At 41.7% G+C, this 19,958-nt stretch overlaps 1 protein-coding gene across 1 annotated transcript in view; it reads left to right on the top strand.

The window, feature by feature from the left end:
* The window catches only part of LOC124260398, a 126,212-nt gene that overhangs the window by 57,457 nt on the left and 48,797 nt on the right, over positions 1–19,958 (top strand). Inside the window, 26 exon segments of the mRNA XM_046694701.1 lie at positions 477–640; positions 981–1,154; positions 1,442–1,651; positions 3,216–3,422; positions 3,857–4,030; positions 4,168–4,386; positions 4,714–4,756; positions 5,032–5,192; positions 5,924–6,139; positions 6,357–6,563; positions 7,067–7,109; positions 7,444–7,601; positions 8,356–8,406; positions 9,082–9,297; positions 9,662–9,884; positions 11,353–11,461; positions 11,862–12,021; positions 12,626–12,849; positions 13,911–14,073; positions 14,962–15,187; positions 16,031–16,247; positions 16,677–16,892; positions 17,418–17,721; positions 18,154–18,389; positions 18,908–19,091; positions 19,620–19,743. Of these exon segments, the coding sequence (XP_046550657.1) occupies positions 477–640; positions 981–1,154; positions 1,442–1,651; positions 3,216–3,422; positions 3,857–4,030; positions 4,168–4,386; positions 4,714–4,756; positions 5,032–5,192; positions 5,924–6,139; positions 6,357–6,563; positions 7,067–7,109; positions 7,444–7,601; positions 8,356–8,406; positions 9,082–9,297; positions 9,662–9,884; positions 11,353–11,461; positions 11,862–12,021; positions 12,626–12,849; positions 13,911–14,073; positions 14,962–15,187; positions 16,031–16,247; positions 16,677–16,892; positions 17,418–17,721; positions 18,154–18,389; positions 18,908–19,091; positions 19,620–19,743 (4,629 nt within the window).

Genomic DNA, 19,958 nt, shown 5'->3' on the forward strand with positions numbered 1-19,958 from the left:
TTGGAGGCAAGTTGAAGTCATCGACATGGGCCACATTGATATAAGCCATGGATATGCGTGACTGTATAGAGTTGCCAGAAGAAGGATCAAAACTGGGGACAATAACGCTTATCAGTACCGCGTACTTAGAACTAAGCGTAATTTGCCAGCATATCTGCAGAGGGGTGGGTATATTCAAGGTTGGTGCGATGTAAACACTGGTTATCCGAGTGGGTGAGTGAATGAGTGGGCGGGTGGGCGAGTGAATGAGTGGGCGGGTGTGTGAGTCAGTGGGCGGGTGAGTGAGTGAATGAGTGGGCGGGTGGGCGAGTGAATCAGTGGGCGGGTGGGCGAGTGGTTTTACAACGCGTATATCAGCGGCGGTGAACACTAGAAACAATCTTCCCACACTGCGTCCACGGTATTAACTCATCTCCACTGTCTGCGTTTGTTTCAACATATGGGTGACAAATTATCCAGTGAAACGTTTGTCTCAGGTTTAAGATACAAGATCTGAAGAGATCTAGGAAGTACCTGATGACCTTGAGTGTGTCTGTATGCACGGAGGCTGGACAGCCATGTGACAAAGACATCGAGGTTCTGACCGATGTCCTGCTGCCCCGACTGACCAGAGACTGGAACAGCAAGAAGACGATGCCCGGTACTTACATCAACACATACCATTACGTAGCATGGATAAAGTTAATACGTAGTTGCATTATCAATATCATAGTGTCCTGTGTATCAGTTGGAATGTAAGACATGAATCACCCCAGTTCCAATGAGTGCAATACCAATCCACAATTATTATTATCCCGTCGTTCCTGTTCCTCTCACGAAATTGTCTGTCATCCTTTCCAAAACGACATGAAACATCTGAAACACCTCAATAATGGTAGACCTCACTAATCAGATTAAGACGCATGCATTCAGCTTTGCAATATGATCGCAATCATAAGGTAATTCGCGTCAGTTATTAAGCCATGGTAATTATTCCCCAGGTTTCACATTCAAGAAGTGGCGATCAGATTTCAACGTTCCCACAGGGACAAAACTTACAGCTTTTCAACAGCGAAAGCTTTTAAACGACCTTGACCTTTTGGACCACCTTGACGAGACCAGTTGTGACCTCACGGCCTCGCCCTTTGACGAAGCCACGGATGGCTGGAACAATGGTAATAATATGTATTAACTCCTCAGCATATTTGTATTTTTATGTGAACTGCTATCAACCTCAGCACAGGTATGTAGAGATGATCTACATGTAAAGAAAATGACTTTTCATGTATACCTTACAGCATATGTTGTGTTAACACATCTTGAAAACAGTGTCAATTCTAAAGGTTCTCACTATACACACGTTTACGACAATATTAAATGTTGTACGCACTTGTTAAAGGTACATTCCTGTTGGTGCAGCAACATGCCTGATAAAGCCCTGTAATCTGTACTACTGTTCCAGAATGCTCGGGCGATGTTGAGGTTGGGAAACTCCCCCCAGGGATAGCATGTCATTTGAACAGCAACTGTCACAGCCTACAGTGTTGTGTAAAGGATGACACCCTTGGAAGGTCCTTCAACCTCAAGATAGATATTGAAGCTTGTGCCTCTAAGATCAGAATGACGATAGAAAAGCTGGTGTTTGTAAGGTCCTTTTCTACCTACAGCTGGGGTAAGTGGACCAGTCTTGTTTTTGTTTGCGTCTAACCTATGGTGAGTGAGTTTAGATTTACGCCACCCTCAGCAATATTCCAGCTATATGGCAGCGGTCTGTAAATAATCGAGACTGGATCAGACAATCCAGTGATCATCAGCATGAGTCTCGATCTACGCAATTGGAATACGATGACATGTGTCAACCAAGTCAGCGAGCCAGACTCTTACGACAATCACGGGTTGCTGAAAATCAATTCTAACCCGGATCTTCACAGGTGTATACCGTATGCACATCAATACGAATATACAGTACTAACTATATGAGTGTTGAATGGCCGTATGAGAGTTTCAAATGTGTATTTTGTCTTCTGAAATCACTATGTTCAGGGAATGACAATCCATCACCAGGGCCTGTCAGTGATCTCTACCGCAAGCGGACAATCGTTGTCCTCCAGTCACATGCTAGAATCCGCATCTGCTGAGATTGTAATGTGAAAGCAAAATGTTCATAAAGGCAAACTGTCGTGTATGATTCTAGCAAATGTGTAGGGAGCGGCGTGGCTGATCGTGGCGGATGTATGTTATATATACAGTATATATGTAAACAATAATGTTTCTTGAACATCTGAAACAATTCGGATAACGGATTATTAATATCCATGCTCCAGTGAACCATATTGCATCTCAGTCCGCTTTATATTTAAGGGAGAGTGGAACATTTCAACCTGAAAGATGTCATTCGTGCCGAGTAAGTATTATAATCATGAATTTCGGACGGATGACTCACGTTCGATCCGTCTTAACAAGAAAACAAGCGATATGGGATTACTTCAGGTGAACAGTACATCATTTTCTAAATACTCTGTAGAAAGCATTTGGAGGCCTATCTAGTATCTGTAGTTCGAAGGTTAATGGAGAAAAGTACAGGCCATGCTATGTGAGACAACGTTGAGCTGCCTGCCACCATAAGGCAGACGGTGAGTGATGTGATACACCGGTTATTCTTGCTAAGGAAAAATAGTTTTCATATGACGTATTCTTATGGCCAAACTTGTCGATGAGGCCGTCCACCAACCGCTGGCTGTCGTACTGTGTATATAGTGGCGTGTACTCGGCCTGCGGTAGACAGGAAACTTCTAATATTCTATTCTATTCTATTCTAGATTTTATATATATATATATATATATATATATATATATATATATATCTTTATTATAGGATATTTATATAGCGCACATATCCACGCAACTAGTGCAAGCTCAAGGCGCTGGTATTTGTTTCCCTAGATCATTGGATGTCAGTCTCAACGGCATATCGTATTATCAATCTCCACTCCCTGGGGAGTATACAACTCTTGCTGCCACTAGGCGCCACTGTATGAAATAACATAACGTTGTCTTGGATTACGACAGCCGATGAATGCTTAGAGGACCATGCATATAGTGCCCGTGACCTATAGGAAACGACTGATCTGTCAACTAGACGGACCAGATTACAGGTTTTCAATGTTCTTACATATCCTGGTCTCAGTGAGTAATCCAAAAGCAAACCGTATTTATCTGCATTTTACTGTCGGCAGCTGATAATGAAAATCCACTTAAATGTATCTCCCTTTCCACCTGCAGTGTCCTGATTGACGATCTGAGAGGACAAGACAAGTTCCTGCTGGTTGCCAATATGAGTGTATGCCTTGAGAAGGATTCCTGTCTCTTCTCTGCAAATGTCCTTAAGAAAGCGATGTTCAGCAAAGATATTTGCGAGCTGGATAGCCTGGAAACGCTGAAAGGTTATTTGACATTATCTTACTCAAAGGGTAGTTTGTATGACCTTGATGAGTTCATATCATAATGATTCCAATGCAGTCTGTACGTTCATGAAAATATTTATGATCAGCAACAGCAGATTGCCATATTGATTAACTGGTTGGGAAGTGTTTGCTCGACAAACCTGCTTACACTGTGCTAGGCCCATGTCTGGTTTTCCCACTGTGATACCGCTGGGACGTGTATAGTATCGTATACTCACACTCCCGCGTACTCAGACAAAGTATACGAATACAACATTATGGTGTTGTGATCACTGTATGCGACCGAGTAAAGGTAAGAGGACGGTGATGCAACCAGTTGTAATGATGGCCTTCAGTCTGTTCACGTATATAGTAAAATAGCTTTGCTTATATAATACATAGTGACAAACAAGGCAAAGTTGTATCTTTTGCAGATTTTCCGCTTGACACCTTCTTGTCTGACAACGGTGCTACTGGGCAGGCCAAGCTGTCACCATTAGTTGCCACGCGGATGTATGAAGCACTGGACCTCGCCCGCTTCTTGAAAGCTCCACAGTGTGATACCAAGGCTGCACCTTACACAGGTGGTACAAACGGGTGGAAAAATGGTAAGTGTGGAAGTAAATAATTTCTCAAAGAGGTTTCTTCCAGAATTGAAAAATAATTACAATAATATAAAGGCAAAACCATTGTAGCTTTTCGAAAGGAGTCACAGACCATAGCGTATATGTTTTTTCTTTTCCAGATTGCTCACCACTGAAGAAAGAAGGTGGGTTTTCCGCCGTTCCCGCTAATGTGGCCTGTCACCTAGGGACCTCCTGCACCTCCATCAACTGCTGCGTCTTCATCGACCTTCTGTCCCGGAACTTCAACTTCGCCTTGAGTGTAGATGCATGCAACTACAAGATGACGATTGCCTTGGAGAAACATGAGCATCATCAGATGCTGATGGATTATGAGTGGGGTAAGTGTTGAGTTGATTGTCCCACGGTAATGCCAAGCTTAGGATACATCGGGAGGTAAATGGACCGCCTCCGTGGTGTAGTGGTTAGAGCGTCCGCCCGGGGCACTCTACTCGGTGAGGAGCTATTCTGTAAAGCGAGGACCCTGCAGTGGTTATATGGAATGGACATCATATTTACGTATCTTAATTTAGCCAAATAAAGATGATGGCTTTGGGTGTTGATTATGCTTCTGAAGTTGATAATACGTGGATGGTAATCTCACTACAGCTCAAGATCTTAAATGACATTGTAATAAGCTTGTAACAGTGATATATTTATGTTTACAGGCACAGAAGAACATTTCTATTTGAAAGGCGTTCTGAGGATGGAGTAAGTACGATTGATAACGAGAGGTGGAAGTAATGGTTACAACTCAAAATAATTGCGATTACAACTTACCAAAGCAGTAAGCTTGTGATATTGTACCCCATTTTATTACTTTGTGTGACATATCGCCGGCACACGAGAGTCGGTTAGTGGAGTCCAATTCGTGTCGAAGGTAAGTCAAGAGTGAATCAGTCTGGGAATACATGATTACATTCTACATCTTCTTATCAAAATCCCTGACACACATGTAAAACTAACAAATGAACCCGTCTGTGCAGCTATACCCTCACCCAACTGCCACAGGAGAGGGCGATAGAGGCTACGGTCAGCATCAGCGTCTGTCTCAAGGAAAGTGAGTGTCTGTTTTCCCAAAAGCTGCTGGACAAGGCAAAGCTGCCACAACCGTCTTGCGAATGGACATCGAAAGTCAGCTCGCACAGTAAGTTTGACTTACAGATATGGCTCTCCAGTTTCGTGTTTGTTTGATAGTTATAATAATTCCATGGTGTCCCAACATCCCAGCAATGTATACATAACCCAAAACCATGTACACGCAAATCTTTGTGACTCAAAGACCAAGCAACAATGCTATAGAATAGCAAGTAACCCTCTTAGAGTTGTGTTAAAATGAAACTGTAAAAGCATGGTGGCTAAACATATTCTGTCTAAAGAAAATATAGTTGTATGGGCATAGCGTTGTTTGGGGCTGTGTGACAAGGTTTACCAGTAGTTTTAACATTAATAACTGGTTACACCTTCCTGCGTTGAAAAAATAACTGCCCATCTCTTACACCCCAAATTTGATGTCTCTCAGAGAACCAGTAAATCAATATATGTCCATGAATTATACACGGTATGACTGAATTAGTGCGGTTCATTGTTGTAGCGCCACATAAAAAGCACGATACGGGACGAGACTCGGGGATGCAGATCTTGAAGTACCTTCTGTGTACTACTGTCTTAAAACGACATGATGTGAACCCCAGGACGAGAACAACCAGGACGCATTAACTTACGATACACATTGTAACGTCCGTTAGGTTCAATGTCTGGCGCTACAGCACATTAACCAGATAGGGCACGCTGAATGATAAACTTCAAATAACATTTAAATACTGTTGAATTACAGGTAACTGTTCCGTTAGTCAACTCTGTACATCACTATTGCAGGCTTCTCCCTGGAGAAGTGGGTCGAGGCTCGCGGAGTGCCGTCCGCCCAGACCGAGTTGTCTGACAGCCTGGTGGCACAGCTGTTGGAGGACCTTGGTATGTCCAGCTACCTGCCTGTACAGAACAGTTTGGACATCATGCTGGACATCGACTCGCCATATTGCAAGAGAGACGAGTCCCCCTTCTCTCCCCACAATGTCAACAACTGGAACAAAGGTAAGACCAGAAGACATCTGATCAGGGAGTTGGTTTAATACTGCATTATACCGTCTGCCAGGTACTAGATGTTTATTCTATATGTCAGCGTTATGTGTCTGTGAATACACAATGTCATTAGTTATGTGACTGAAACCTCAATGTTTGTTTAGCATGTAATTACAACAATGATTGTCTAGAAGATGTGTATTCTGATGTCACCATTACCGTCCTTCAGACTGTACAAGTGTCGACGTACCTTCGTTGGACAAGTCTACCAACTGCTACCTCAGTTCCAACTGCATGTCGGTGGAGTGTTGCTCCGATCTCCCACACATACGTCGGTCTCTCAAGACGTTGTTCGCCGTCGACATCTGCGCCATGACCGTGGAAATGAAGCTGGAGCGTCTAACCTTCAACCTCTCGCTTCTGGAATATGAATGGGGTATACAACATTCAGGAGGCGATCGTTTCAATATGTCAAATGTTTACAAAATAATACATAATTTAAAAAGAACGTACTGTGGATAGAATGAGCTTGTAATATCAAGGATACTTGATGAACTGACCGTTCGCTGTAATTGCCATATTGACCTAGGCGGTACATAATAACTATAAAGTCGACAACAGGGCTTTTTACATGTTGTTCAGGGAATATTTACCTGCACCATCATTATACGGTGTTGATAGCTAACATAAATTTAATGGGTTTCTGCCACATAATTTACAACTTTTGAAACATGGTAGTAGCCATGGCTGCAATACCATGTCTAACAGTTTCTAACACAAAATTACGCAGTTACAGACTACTTATTGCAAACGGCTGTAGAAAATAAAAATCACCCTTTTCATTTGTTATTTCATTTTTCAACCGTATAAATACAAACTTTGTGTCCTTTCTTTTGACCTTAGTTTTATCCCGCTGAAATAATGCACTCTTTCTTTAAGGAACGACTGCGCAGTTCAGCATCGGGAGCTTTATCATCTTAGAGTAAGTATCCCTTGCTTGTACATCTATCGGGGCATAGCCTAATGGTTAAAGTGTTCGTTCATCACGCCGAATACCCGTGTTCGATTCCACATGGGTACAATGTGTGAAGCCCATTTCTGTGTCCCGACGTGATATTGCTGGAATATTGCCAAAAGCGGCGTAAAACTAAACTTACTCTCTCCTTGTACATCTGCAATTGTACCTGACAACTGTGACCGCACGATCATGTCATTGATGTGTCAGGTCAACTGTCATGTAGAGAGTAGACTGGTAGTTTCAACCTTCAATGATGTCAGTTTCTGTGTAAACCTATTCTGAGATTTCCTGAAAACAGGTACAAGATGGATCACAACCCCACGGCATTGAAAATAACAGTAAATCTCAGGATGAAGATTTGCTTCGAGAAGCAGTGTCAGAAGGACTTCCCAATAATGTCCAACAGTGAGATTACCTACAACCCGTGTGGACCCGAACAAACCGTACCACTGCAGGGTTAGTGAGGGATCACCCTGGTTTTGTGTTCATGACATATTTGCATCTATGTATTTATCTGCTTTGACGACCCGTGTAGGTCCGGATTAGAATATTGATCTTCAGTAACCCATACTTGTCGTAAGAGGTGGCAAACGGGATCGGGTGGTCAGACTCGCTGACGTGGTTGACACATGTCATCGGTTCCCAGTTGCGCAGATCGATGCTCATGCTGTTGATCACTGGATTGTCTTGTCCAGACTCGATTATTTACAGACCGCCGCCATATAGCTGGAATATTGCTGAGTGCGGCCTAAAACTATACTCACTCTGCTTTGAGCGTAAGTTAACAATGACGTAGTGGGGTAAAACGTGATATGTCTGTTACGTAAACGTACCTAGGTAGCAGATTAATTATGCATTCATGCATTCAGTTGACAGTTTTAATAGTAGGTTAGTTAGTATAATATGTAAGCAGAACGTTAATCTCACCCATTTCGTTCAATCGCTTACATAATGTGTTAATTACCCTTCCCTTTTTAATATTTTCCAACTTGATGATAAGTGAAGCTTTGCATAGTATTACTCTATATGGTACCTTCTGTAAGTCCGTAAAGCTGTCATACAACACATGAACAACATTGTTTTGTGTAGGGCTAGTACGAAATACGATCACTTTCGAAGACTTGAAAACTGATGCTCAAGGTGGGTATGTTTTTGAATTCACATTGCACTTGCTTAACTTGGGAATTAAACTTGCATTTCCTGTTTGCAGGTTTGTCACTTGACTTCTACAACCCGGAAGTCTGCAAGTTTGGACTAGAATGTACGTGTTGCGTTCTTAGTGATGCTCTGTAGAACCGTACACCGATATATCGTCTATCAATTGATACGTGCCCATAATTCAATTCAATTAAATTCTTTTTTGTATGAAAGGCCATAGGCCAAATATATATATATATAAAATATGAGTACAGATATTTCTTTTCTTAACAAAAATGCATTGTAAATAAATAGGGTCACTTTGTGTTGTTTTGGAGGTTCTTTGCAGGAACGTAAGGAAGACAATAGATTAACATTGATCTGAGATAAAGACAGTTGCGGTAGATACTTATTTCTTAGTTTTTCATATACAGGACAAATAAACATAAAATGGAATTTATCTTCAGTAATGTAACAGAATGGACATAATCTTTGGCTTTTTTCCCATAGAAAAATATCTTCCACGGTTAATTAATAAATCATTAAGGCCTAATCTAAAACGTATAAAAGCCTATAAGAACCCTTACATATCAGGTCTGTTTAACTATTGGGTGGTCTTACTCCATTGCGTACAGCATCGCAGCTTTAACGCTTAAATAAACATTATTCAGAAAATATTAACACAAAAATTGGCTCAGATTTACACTCTAGAATTGCAACATATCGATATAAAATCAATTTCCCTAATATATAAGTAGAATTGTATTGTGTAAAACCTAATAACACGTCTGTCCTTCAGTGAATACGTGTTCTGTGAAGCTGCCCAGCAACTTGGATGACACGTGTCATGTCACAGACAGTTGTATGGGGGTCAGATGCTGTGTCCCCTTTGATGTTCAACACCTCGGTGTCTACACCGTCTCCACCGGCATCGAAGCCGACCACTGCGCGGACAAGTTTGAATACCACGTGGAAAACAAGAAGTGGTCCAAGAATCTAAAGGCTATGACATTCGGTAACGGAAACCAGAGTCCATTCTTTGTCCACCAATTCAACTTTGTGTCTGGAATAAAGACTGTGTTTCTGCCAACTGCATGCTATGTTTCTGTACAATGTTTTGTTTAAAACATCCCCAAGTGTATTGAAGTGTAGGCAAACATGGCGCAGATGCCCCAAATCCATTCTCCATTTTGCTGAAAGTTCATCATCATAATATTGCCAAAAGAAAATGCTAAGTATACAATACTCTTTGACGGAATAGCGAGTTGTCAAGGTTACACTGTATTACTAATACTTCATCATCATCATCATCATCATCATCAACTGTTTCTCACTTCTTCTTGGTGTCAGTAATATACAGAACTGTTGTGTTGTTTCAGACAAGAACGTGACAGAACAGGTTGGAGATGGCCTGACCCTGTCCTACATCGTCAGGAAGACAGTCGCCATGATCGAGTTGTCCTTCAGTCTGAAGGTGTGTGTGAAGGATTCTCCGGGATCTCCCGAGTTCTGTCAGTACAAGGTCATCCTGGACAAGGTCATCTTCCAGACATCTACCTGCGGCTTCCTGGGGCGGAAGAGGCGGAGCTACATGAGTGACATGTATGCCATTCTGTTTTAAAATTCGATAATAATGTAACTGAGATTGGTAAAGTCAAGTAATGTGAAAAGGATTCTGCCTGTGATTAGACATTTGAGCAGTGTTTGCCCTTAGCCCTGAACAGCTGCAGGCCCTTAGGACCCAGAACTAGAACCATAAAAGGTTGTACGTCCTGATCAGAACGTGTAGGCCCAATATTTTAGCTACAATATAAGTAATTCTACCATGGCTACCTGAAATACTCGATTTTGATTGGTCAATCAATAAAATTAGACGCTATCAATTTTGGATTGAAAATTCAACACCTATGAGCATGGTTTTTATAATCATAACTCCACAAGACCGAAACCAGCCTATTGTTTTGTGTGCCGTGTTACTGTACCCCCCTGGCCACACTATAATGGAATCGTCTGACCTACTTATTTTCTTGGAAGTAGACAGTTACGCAACAGTTTGAAATGGCGGACGAGCCAGTGTTTACATTTTGCGAAAGGTTGAAATTCGAAGTGACAGTGGAAAATACTTGACTGACTGTCGAACCTGAACCCTGCAGAATCGAAGAATAGATCCTTTTCTGATCGACCTATGACCTGTAACTCATCCAAGACTGTTGATTTTTATGACCGGCGAGTGTCGATCATGATTTCACGTACGTGCCTCCACCCAGGCAGCTGAGGAAGAGTGACAGTGCTGCTTTGTGTACATGCGACTAACTTGGGATTCCTTTGAACATTGTTCTCATCATTTTGGACTGGCTTGTGGCGAAGCTTTTCAAAGTGTACGAACATAGCATTGACAGCCTTGCGGGGAAGGTGGCAGCGAACTGAATTCTCATGGTTCAGTTTTTGACATTTTGAACGATGCAACGGGACATGATGGAGTATGAGTGGCACATTTTGTGTTTCCCCTGACCGTTATCTTGCGAATTTCCCATTCTAAACGGAAACAAATATACCATTTACCAGGTAGGTAAATGTTTACGAACGTTTTGCCCACAAATAGGGATAGATAGGGATATATTTTTACAAGGTTTTCTGATTTATATGTTAGATATTGTTTGTTTATGTTCGGGGCTGTGTATTGTAATTGAGTTTGAATATTTTTATAATAGAAGGTAATAGTTATGATAGTGAGGTCCCCTAATAATTGTGGAGGAGAAATCGTATAATTGTATTTGTCGAGTTTTGATAAATGTTTCATCAGCATTTCCATCACGTCTGTTGTGTTGATATTAGTCATGTTGGTGGCCAAGCTGAAGTAGTTCGGCAGTGTTGTATACGTGCGCAGTGAAGCGCCGTGAAATCAGACGCATTTTCAATCCAAATTGATACCATCTGATTTTATTGCTTGACCAATCAAATTCGAGCATTTCACGTAGCCATGGTAGAATGTTTCCTCTCTTATGCTTGATAAGTTGTTTTCTCAAATAGTTGTGATAATGTCCTATTGACTGACACTCTGCCGCACCAGGGTCAAGAAGAAAATGGATGTGAACGGTATCTTGTCAGGTCTGATGGAGAAGACCGGCATTACAAACAAGCTCATAAAGAAAGCGCTGGATGCTGTACAGGACTTCCCGGTGAGACATTGTGCTGCAGGTTTACCTCATAGCAATAACGAATGGAATGGGGAGGACCATCATCTGCTGTCTGTTGTTGCAAGAAGGAAAGAACTGTGTCTTCTTAGCTTAAATCTACATTCAGTGGTCTTTCCCTGTTCCTTCCACACTTCCAATGTAGTGTTGTGGGGCCACAGATTTAACATCGACTAACACTGTAATAAGTGAAACATTAATAATGTCACCGTATTAGAAGTATGTAATTCTGTTTGTAATACATATGTCATCCCATTTCCAATCACAAGTTATCTTATTGATACAGGTCTCACAAACATGTTTACCTTTTCATATTATTTGAAGGATATACACTTATCTCTGTCGAAGATGAAGATGCTGTTTTTATATTTCCATCACTCTGTAGGATGTCAATGACGTCGAGTACGAAATAGGGGACAGGAAAGAGTCTGCAGAAAACCCATCCACAGCTCTGAATCTGATGGGAAATGAAAATCCGAAGACGATTATATATTCTGGTAAAGCATTAGGAGGAAGCTACAACGTGGGCATCGTTGGAGGAGGAGGTATATACAAGCTTGTTCCTGGAACAATGTGTCACCGGAATGGTTTAAACATATAGATCGCTTTAGTACCAGGTATTAGTAAACTGTTTTACCCCTCTCTTAGCAATAATTGGCGGGGTATGATTTATTTAGGGACGTTATTTGACGGTTCACAAGAAACAATCATGAATCGGCGTGATATATTGTAGCCGTGTGGGAATCAAAATTGTGGCGTTTGACCATAAATGTATCATCCAGGGTTCTAATAGAAATTGGGGCGGTGGGTAACCCAGTGCTTAAAGCGTTTGCTCGTCACGCCGAAGACCCGGGTTCAATTCCCCACATATGTACAATGTGTGAAGCCAATTTCTGGACTCCCCCGCCGCGATATTGCTGGAATATTGCTAAAAGCAGTGAAAGCATAACACTAAACTCACTCATCCAAATCCCAGTTTGCTCTGAGTATGTTCTGATTAGTTTGCCAGTACCACATCCATCCTCGCTGACATGCATCATGTCGGGATTGTATGTCATGCATAGTTGACACGCCGTGATATGGATGCCTACTGAACGGGGTCAGGAACACCGCACTACCTGAAACACAATGAGGTGTTGTACTTTCCAGGCAAGGTGATCAAGATGCTAGGCAAGGCGTTGGGGGTGCTCGGTCGAGGACAGCAGGCGTACACAATAGGGAGTGGTCTCACTCAAGCGGGCATGGAACTCCTAGGTGCCAAGCTGGCCAATATGAGTATTGGTGAACTCCTGGCCCTCTCAGAGGAACTCACCATCTCTCCGGATACCGCTTTCAAGATCAGCATGCAGCTGAGGGACCTTGCCATGGCCGTGGTATGTTGAATAGTTTTACACGTCACGAAAAGGCTGATTTTTAGATGTTTGGAACAGTGTTGGTATTGATGTCAATGCTCTCATTCCAAGGTATTCCAAATCATTTGGTTCACATGGAGCCGGGTGTTGGAAGTGTAGAAATGTAGAAATGCCCTCACCATCACAAGTGCCCATACATGTTCATTATCTGGTATGCTATGTTATATTGGTCAGGCTGTAGAGACACTAGATTAAAATAATGACATTAATGTGGAAACACTACGGGAAACACAAGCCAAATAAATGAAGTTGTGTGTCCTTTTATTCCCTTCCAAGAACATGTACGGGCATCTACTGTCCTTCAAACCCCAAGAAATAGATTGGGAATCTAAATGGTAGGCTCTCGTTAATAGTGCTCAGTACATTAGCGAGTGATATCTACATGCTATGGAGAAGATTTATTCTTCGCTTATGTGTTACTTTATTACGGTGGGCTTGTTAATGAGGAATTGTTACAACAGAAACATTTTGCTTTAAATGAAAAACAACAACAAAAAAAACAAACCAATACTTACTTTTATGGGTAATCCAAATGGTATATACTATATTCCTAGATAATATGCTTGTGAACAATTTGCTTGTAATATATTAAGATAATATATTGAAGACTTATACAAACCCAGGCACATAATATGCTACAGTACTCGTCACACACATGTTGACAATGTAACATTATTTTTTCCACGTTCCCTAAATCATATTCACCATCTTTCATCGTGCAATAAGCTTATGCCTTGATATATTGCACATGTCATGTATAAATTTGCCTGTCAGTCCCTTCACTGAAATGCTCATACTCATAATTAAAAGTACTTTTTAAAATGTGTAAAGCTATTATAAATTCATGTACAGAGTTGCGCAAATATATAGCGTTATGAACAATATCGAAACAGTGAATAGGAGAACTTAGTTGTGAAAGTGATGATATATGTAACTTTCCTTGTACAATAACGCACCCCACTTTGCTTCTTTTCCCTTGCCATAATTGTGGGTGAATGAATGTATCAGTAATTTCGTTTCAGTATACCGAGGTTATTCAGACGGTCATAAACGGAGATTTTACTGACTTCTTTAAGTCATTTGATGTCATCCTTGAAGGAAAATTTGAAATTCCTCGGCAGAACATTAACTTCTTCTCACATAAATGGTTCTTCCTCGTGGGCGGTATCGTCCCTATGACTTTCGGTAAGTACGTTGTCTTATTTAAGAAAACACGGTCCGTTATTGTGCTTGGACTGGACGATTTAGACAGAAAACATACAACAACATCAAACATCGACAACTGGATGGGAATGATTTCTTTTAGAACCTGCAGACCTATCTAACTGCAATATTCCCTCTAAATATTTCAAACATTCTACTTGATTATTACTCCTTCATGTTGATGCGTAATGCACAATCATTAAAACGACGGGTTGTACATCTATTGATGACACTGTTGTCTGAATGTACTAAAGTGCGTTGTGAGAAAAATCTTAATAATCTCAGTGGTGAACATTGATGTATCTGATACAGGGTATCACCAGTCGCATTGAATTGAAATCTTAGTGCTTGCTACTTGATCACAAACATCTCATACAGGTCACGACGGAACGACCTTCTGCAAACATTGACCGACCAATGAAATAACTCACGGGAAGTTGACATCAGCCAATCAGAAAGCACCTTTAGGGCACTCCTTTTACAACGGTAGTCTTTTCCTTATGGCACCGAGACAAATATTTCTCCATTCAGTGTTGAAACTTAACGAAGGACAATTTTTGACATCTCATGGATGGCTTTGGTTTCGTGCCTGTGGCAGTCCTTCCCACATCCTGTGGACAGTCTCGTCCGTTCCAAATGTTTATCGAACAGCCCGTAAGTGACCGTCTTTACGAGGTTACATGAATCCAATACACCCACGGACTTTCATACATGATTGTAGTTAGATTGGGGTTTCACCAGTGTGGTACAACGTTTGTAGTTGTTGGACGTGATATGACAGACATATTTTTTATCCAGCAATTACCCATCTTACTCTTACGGAAGGTATAATCTATCCCAATTGATACAATTTGTATTTCTTGTTCGCAGATTTTGGCATCGGGGCATCATTGGGCATTAAATTCGGGATAGGGGCCCAGGTTCTTGCTCTGAAAGCTAAAGGTCAAGTAACCCCCTACGTCGGTGCCCATACATGGGGTGAGCTAGGCATTGGGTTTGTTCTTTACGGCAAACTCAGACTGGAGGGATACCTGCTGACCTTGGCCTTCCCCACAGTGGCCGAGATCCAGTTCACAAAATGGCCTCTCTCCGTACAGTAAGTAGTTATCAGGGTTCATAAAATGCCTTCGTAAGTAACGTAGGTAAGGTCGCTCGTAACTGTATTCAGTGTAAACGTAATATCCAACTGTGTGATTTTCAAAATCTGAGTTTATCCGGATACTTACACTGCAAGGGAGATAACTGTTGTGTCCTGTCTGCAGGTTAAATTAATCCTGTTTCTGATGTGTAACATCCGTATCATTTTAATTATGTCGAAGAAGAGGACCCTTCTCAGTTCAGTGCAAGTGCGTTCACGATTTGGGTCGGTCACATTTGATAATAATTACATACATTATTCCTTGACTGTCGATATGTTCACGTGTTTCGCACTTATACACGTGTTCCTAATGTTACTTCATCCAATGCACATACGACTAGGATCCCTTCTTTGAGTGGCATTTTTCGAAGTTGGAGAGCAAGATAAGGACAAATTTTGTGGATGAACAATTTCTTTATTCATCGGTGATCCGATGTTTCGATACAGATACTTGTATCGTTGTAAAGCAGGTATGAGCAGGTATGAGGAACATCACGTTGTCATACCTGCTTGACAATGATATAATAATCTGTATCGAAACGTCCCATCACCTGAATAAAGAAAGTGTTCTTCTATAAGGTTTGTCTTTATCATAAAAGTAAAAGTTGGATTATCGTGAGAATCACACCTCATGATAAAGAAATCATTACCCATTTTACTCCGTATGATATATGAAATAGTTTAGGAATAAATGGGAAAGTAAAGACTTTCATATTTCCATTACGTGAAAGTTATGATTTGTAACTCTTTGCTCATCATGTGTATACCATTCGACTCTATCCTATGTCGTTTGTTTTGCAGCGTGATTATGGATCTTGAATTTGTTCCCATAGAGCTTTCTCTCTATGGCCTCGTCACACTTGAGGTCGACATCAAAATAGCCAAGATAACCAAAGTGTTGTTCAAAGCCAAAATATTTGGCTACACCTCCCCGGTAATCAGTACACGAATTTTCGAAATTGGCACCCACAAGGGAGACGACACGCCACCCCACTTCCTTCACTACATCCAACACAAGGTGAGTGAGTGGGTATTCGCATAGGCGGATCCAGAGGAGGGGGACACCCCTTTCCCCCAATGGTGTAGAGCAACATCACAGTAATTAGACCATCACTGAAGTATTCCATGAATAAATTTTCTTGTTGATAGTCGCATCCAATATACACACATACCTATCTATATTTCAATGTTCGTGTACAAATTATTGTCCCAAATATCGTTCACGGTTTCGTGGTGTGCACGTGGTCCTGTACATGTAGCTCAGGTCACAGATCAGGTGAAGTTAAGCAACGTTGGGAGCGGAGAGTGTTGGGATGGGTGACGATTGTTATTCGGGGTAATAATGATCAGGTTGTTTGGGCACTTCGAGAATGCATTGTGCATGGAGCAATGCGCATGATAAAAGGCCTATTTTTATTTTTGTCATGTAAAGCTTTGAATATTGCAGGACGAGAGACGTCGACGGGCGAGAGGAAAAACGGAGTCTTGTTTCGTGCGGCAAGTCCCAGGAAAGGACTACACAGAACCGACTATTGAGGTAGCGGCAGCTGGAGTAGAGGATAGGGGCATAGTCGACCTCTACCTCGAGGCAGGCACACAACCCGGTCTTGAAGATGTCATTGCCAAAGTGAAATTAGGTGGACCTTCCCTTGTCATCACCCATGTAAGTATCGGTGGTGTTCAACCCATTCAGTCAAACCATCATTAAACGAGAAACTTTGTTTGAGGAATGATGCTTTCACGAACCAAAGCCAGTACGATGATTCGTTCATCCACATTTCGCCGTTTGGAATGGAAACACACACTGAACACTAAAATAGTTCAATACAGGATGCACAGACACCGTAACTGCACCAACTCTCAGCCAAAGAATGAACTTTAGGTGATAATGCCATCTTCAAAATCGAGAATAAAACCTAAATTGAATTGAATTGAATTATGAAGATGCATTTGCAAACGTAGTCCCATTCAAATTTGCCTGAATATGCCACGTGGTTATTCACAATAGCAGTTGTCTCCCTTCTCCTAAAAACAAACGTGAAAATGACACTCGAAAAATGACTCATAGTGATCCAAATCAAGTAACGGTAAAAACATTTGTTATCCAGAATTTGTGGTAAAAGACCTTGTTTTGAAACGCTCCAAGTCAAAGCGGAACCTATCTCACTTCCTGACTGTCATTATCCAGGAATTAAAACCCCACGGCGTTCCACTCTACTTCACAATGCTCGGTGTAAACCATGGGGATTTAGAGACTCCAATCACGTGCAGCATCCCCACCTACGATATCACACTTCCTGGAGGACGACTGACCGCAGACTTCCTGACCACCAGCAACCCGTCTGAGCTCCGTGCATCGATGGTAGTGTACGAAGACTCCGTCCTCAGCATAACCAACATAGGTGTCGGTGTGGGCAAGGGCATGTACGCGGATGAAGTCGTGCCATTTTCCAACGTCAATCTGCAGAGCGGCGACACAAATGACTATGATCGTGAGTGCCAATTTTGCGAGGCCTTGAATGTTGTAACCTTGATGTAACGTTTGAACAATAGCTGTATGCTACTCTTGGAAACAATCGCAGATATAATGTGCTCGAATGTACCTAAGAATTGTGCTCTGTTACACCAAAGAGAGCTGCTGGAATATTGTTGGACAAAATGGAAAGTTTTCGTCCCTCATGTCGCAGAGCCTGTTATATGGTTTCTTGTTACCTGTGTGCTAATCAATAAAAGTCAAATGTGATTAAAATCTACATAGATTGTAATTGTCTTTACTTTACAGTCTCAACCATTGCCTTATATCTCATCCCCGTTGCAATTCAAACTACATTCTTTGTATATTTGTCATCAAATCTATATTTATAGTTGCACAGAAAAGGTTACTAGCTAAGGTGTATACGTTTACCTATTTGCTGATGTTTCAGCATCAAGTGACAAGACTGGAGAAATTGCTCTCACCCACTTCAACGGCGTGAAGACTGGCCGCCTGATAGGCCCCGTGATCTCCACTACAACAGGGCTACAACATGCGGGACTGTGCGCCAAGCTCTGTTTACAGTTTCCACCCACTAAGTGCCTCAGTACAAACTATGACTACAGCTCGAGCGGTACTTGTGAACTGCTGGAGGCCATTGAGGGACATGACTTTGAGGTTGCAATTGTAAGTGGCTCAAAAGTTTTCTTCTTGATTGAAGTCATTTCCGTTTTAGATGTTATGGCTAGTTTGTTCCTTCTTGTTCAATGAACGCTAATGAATTTTGGTATCAATGTTATAATTTACCTCGGTCTTCTAAATTTGAACTAAGTATGGAACCAAAATACCTGCAGAGATCTCGAAGTTAGAATAGGTCACCAATACCTTAACTCATATAAAATGGATTCAGGTTGTCCAGTTTATGGGTGTGCTTGTTTCGTCCGAGGATTAAATAGACTGTTTTAGATACATGGTTTCCTAATCGGGGTTTGAGTATTCACAGGTACGTTCGATAGATTGCTCACTCAATCACAATGTGTGAATGAGTGAAGCTTTAGGTCACCTTAAAATAGACAATGGCGGGGACACTGCAATGGACTTTACACATTGCACTATGTTGGGAATAGAACCCAGTCCTTCATGATGATGTACGAGCGCTCAAACAAGCAGATTACCCCACTCACCTATCGGCTATGTGCTTTCAGTCAGGCCAGTTTGCACACTTCGAGCGACTGGGTGTTGGACTGGCTCATGAGTTCATCTACAAGGACCTCTCCCTGCGTCACAACACTATGTACTACTTCAGCATGCATCTCGTCAACACCCTCAACTTCTCCAGCTTCATCCATAGCCGCGGCGTCATCGTTGACGTTACTCCGCCTGAACCAGGTAAGAAACATGACGACATCGTGTAATCCAATCCGCCAACCTGTCAGTATGTACTAACGATGCGGTGTGTGTATCGAGTTCCGTTACCCACAGTAAACGTCTCACACGTAATAAAGACGACCTTTGATGGTGATATTTCAATTTATGATGCACAGCTTTAAACATCTGACGTTATTAATAATATACACATCGTGGCAGTTGTGGTGCAGTCTAACAAGCTACGATTACAATCATCACGTTGTGTCATCATTGCTATTCTTTTATCCATTCACAAAATTTTCACTCTATGTTGACTTTTCTGCCCAACGCAGACTGGTTCGTTTGTCATCTGAGACATTTGAACAGATACACATTGGAACACTTTATCTTCGGTTCGATTCCGTGAAACAATTCTGAACCTCAATCTGCACCTTGTTGCTCGGTGCAGAGGGCGTGATCACGAGCATTACCTAATGAAATGTGTTAACATTTTGTGAATGGGATTGGGTGGATGTACATGTGTAGCTTTGTTTATTTCACTTTGACCAGGTCCCCTGGCTGACGTCCAGATGGACACCAGTGAGGTGTTAGACTGTCACAGTCTCCTCCCTGAAAACAGGCCAAACTGGGCTGAGAGGTGTAAAGGTGTTAACAGTCAGATCAAGAATCACAGGTACAACAGTCATATAACTCACTGGGTTATTCTTCACGCTGTTACTCATGATGAACCAAGTATGCGGGAATATCAAAAGGGATTATGTGTTCATCATATCATTTGTTGGAGTGCTAATGTCATACGCTCTGTCGTGATGTCATCTGAACATGGCTTCATGCGTTCTGTTGCACTGATACCAATAGGTCTGGAGCCAGATCTAACCGATGCTTGTT

Source organism: Haliotis rubra, unplaced genomic scaffold (genome assembly GCF_003918875.1).
Source record: "Haliotis rubra isolate DU_JTF1 unplaced genomic scaffold, ASM391887v1 Scf760, whole genome shotgun sequence".
NCBI lineage: Eukaryota > Metazoa > Mollusca > Gastropoda > Lepetellida > Haliotidae > Haliotis > Haliotis rubra.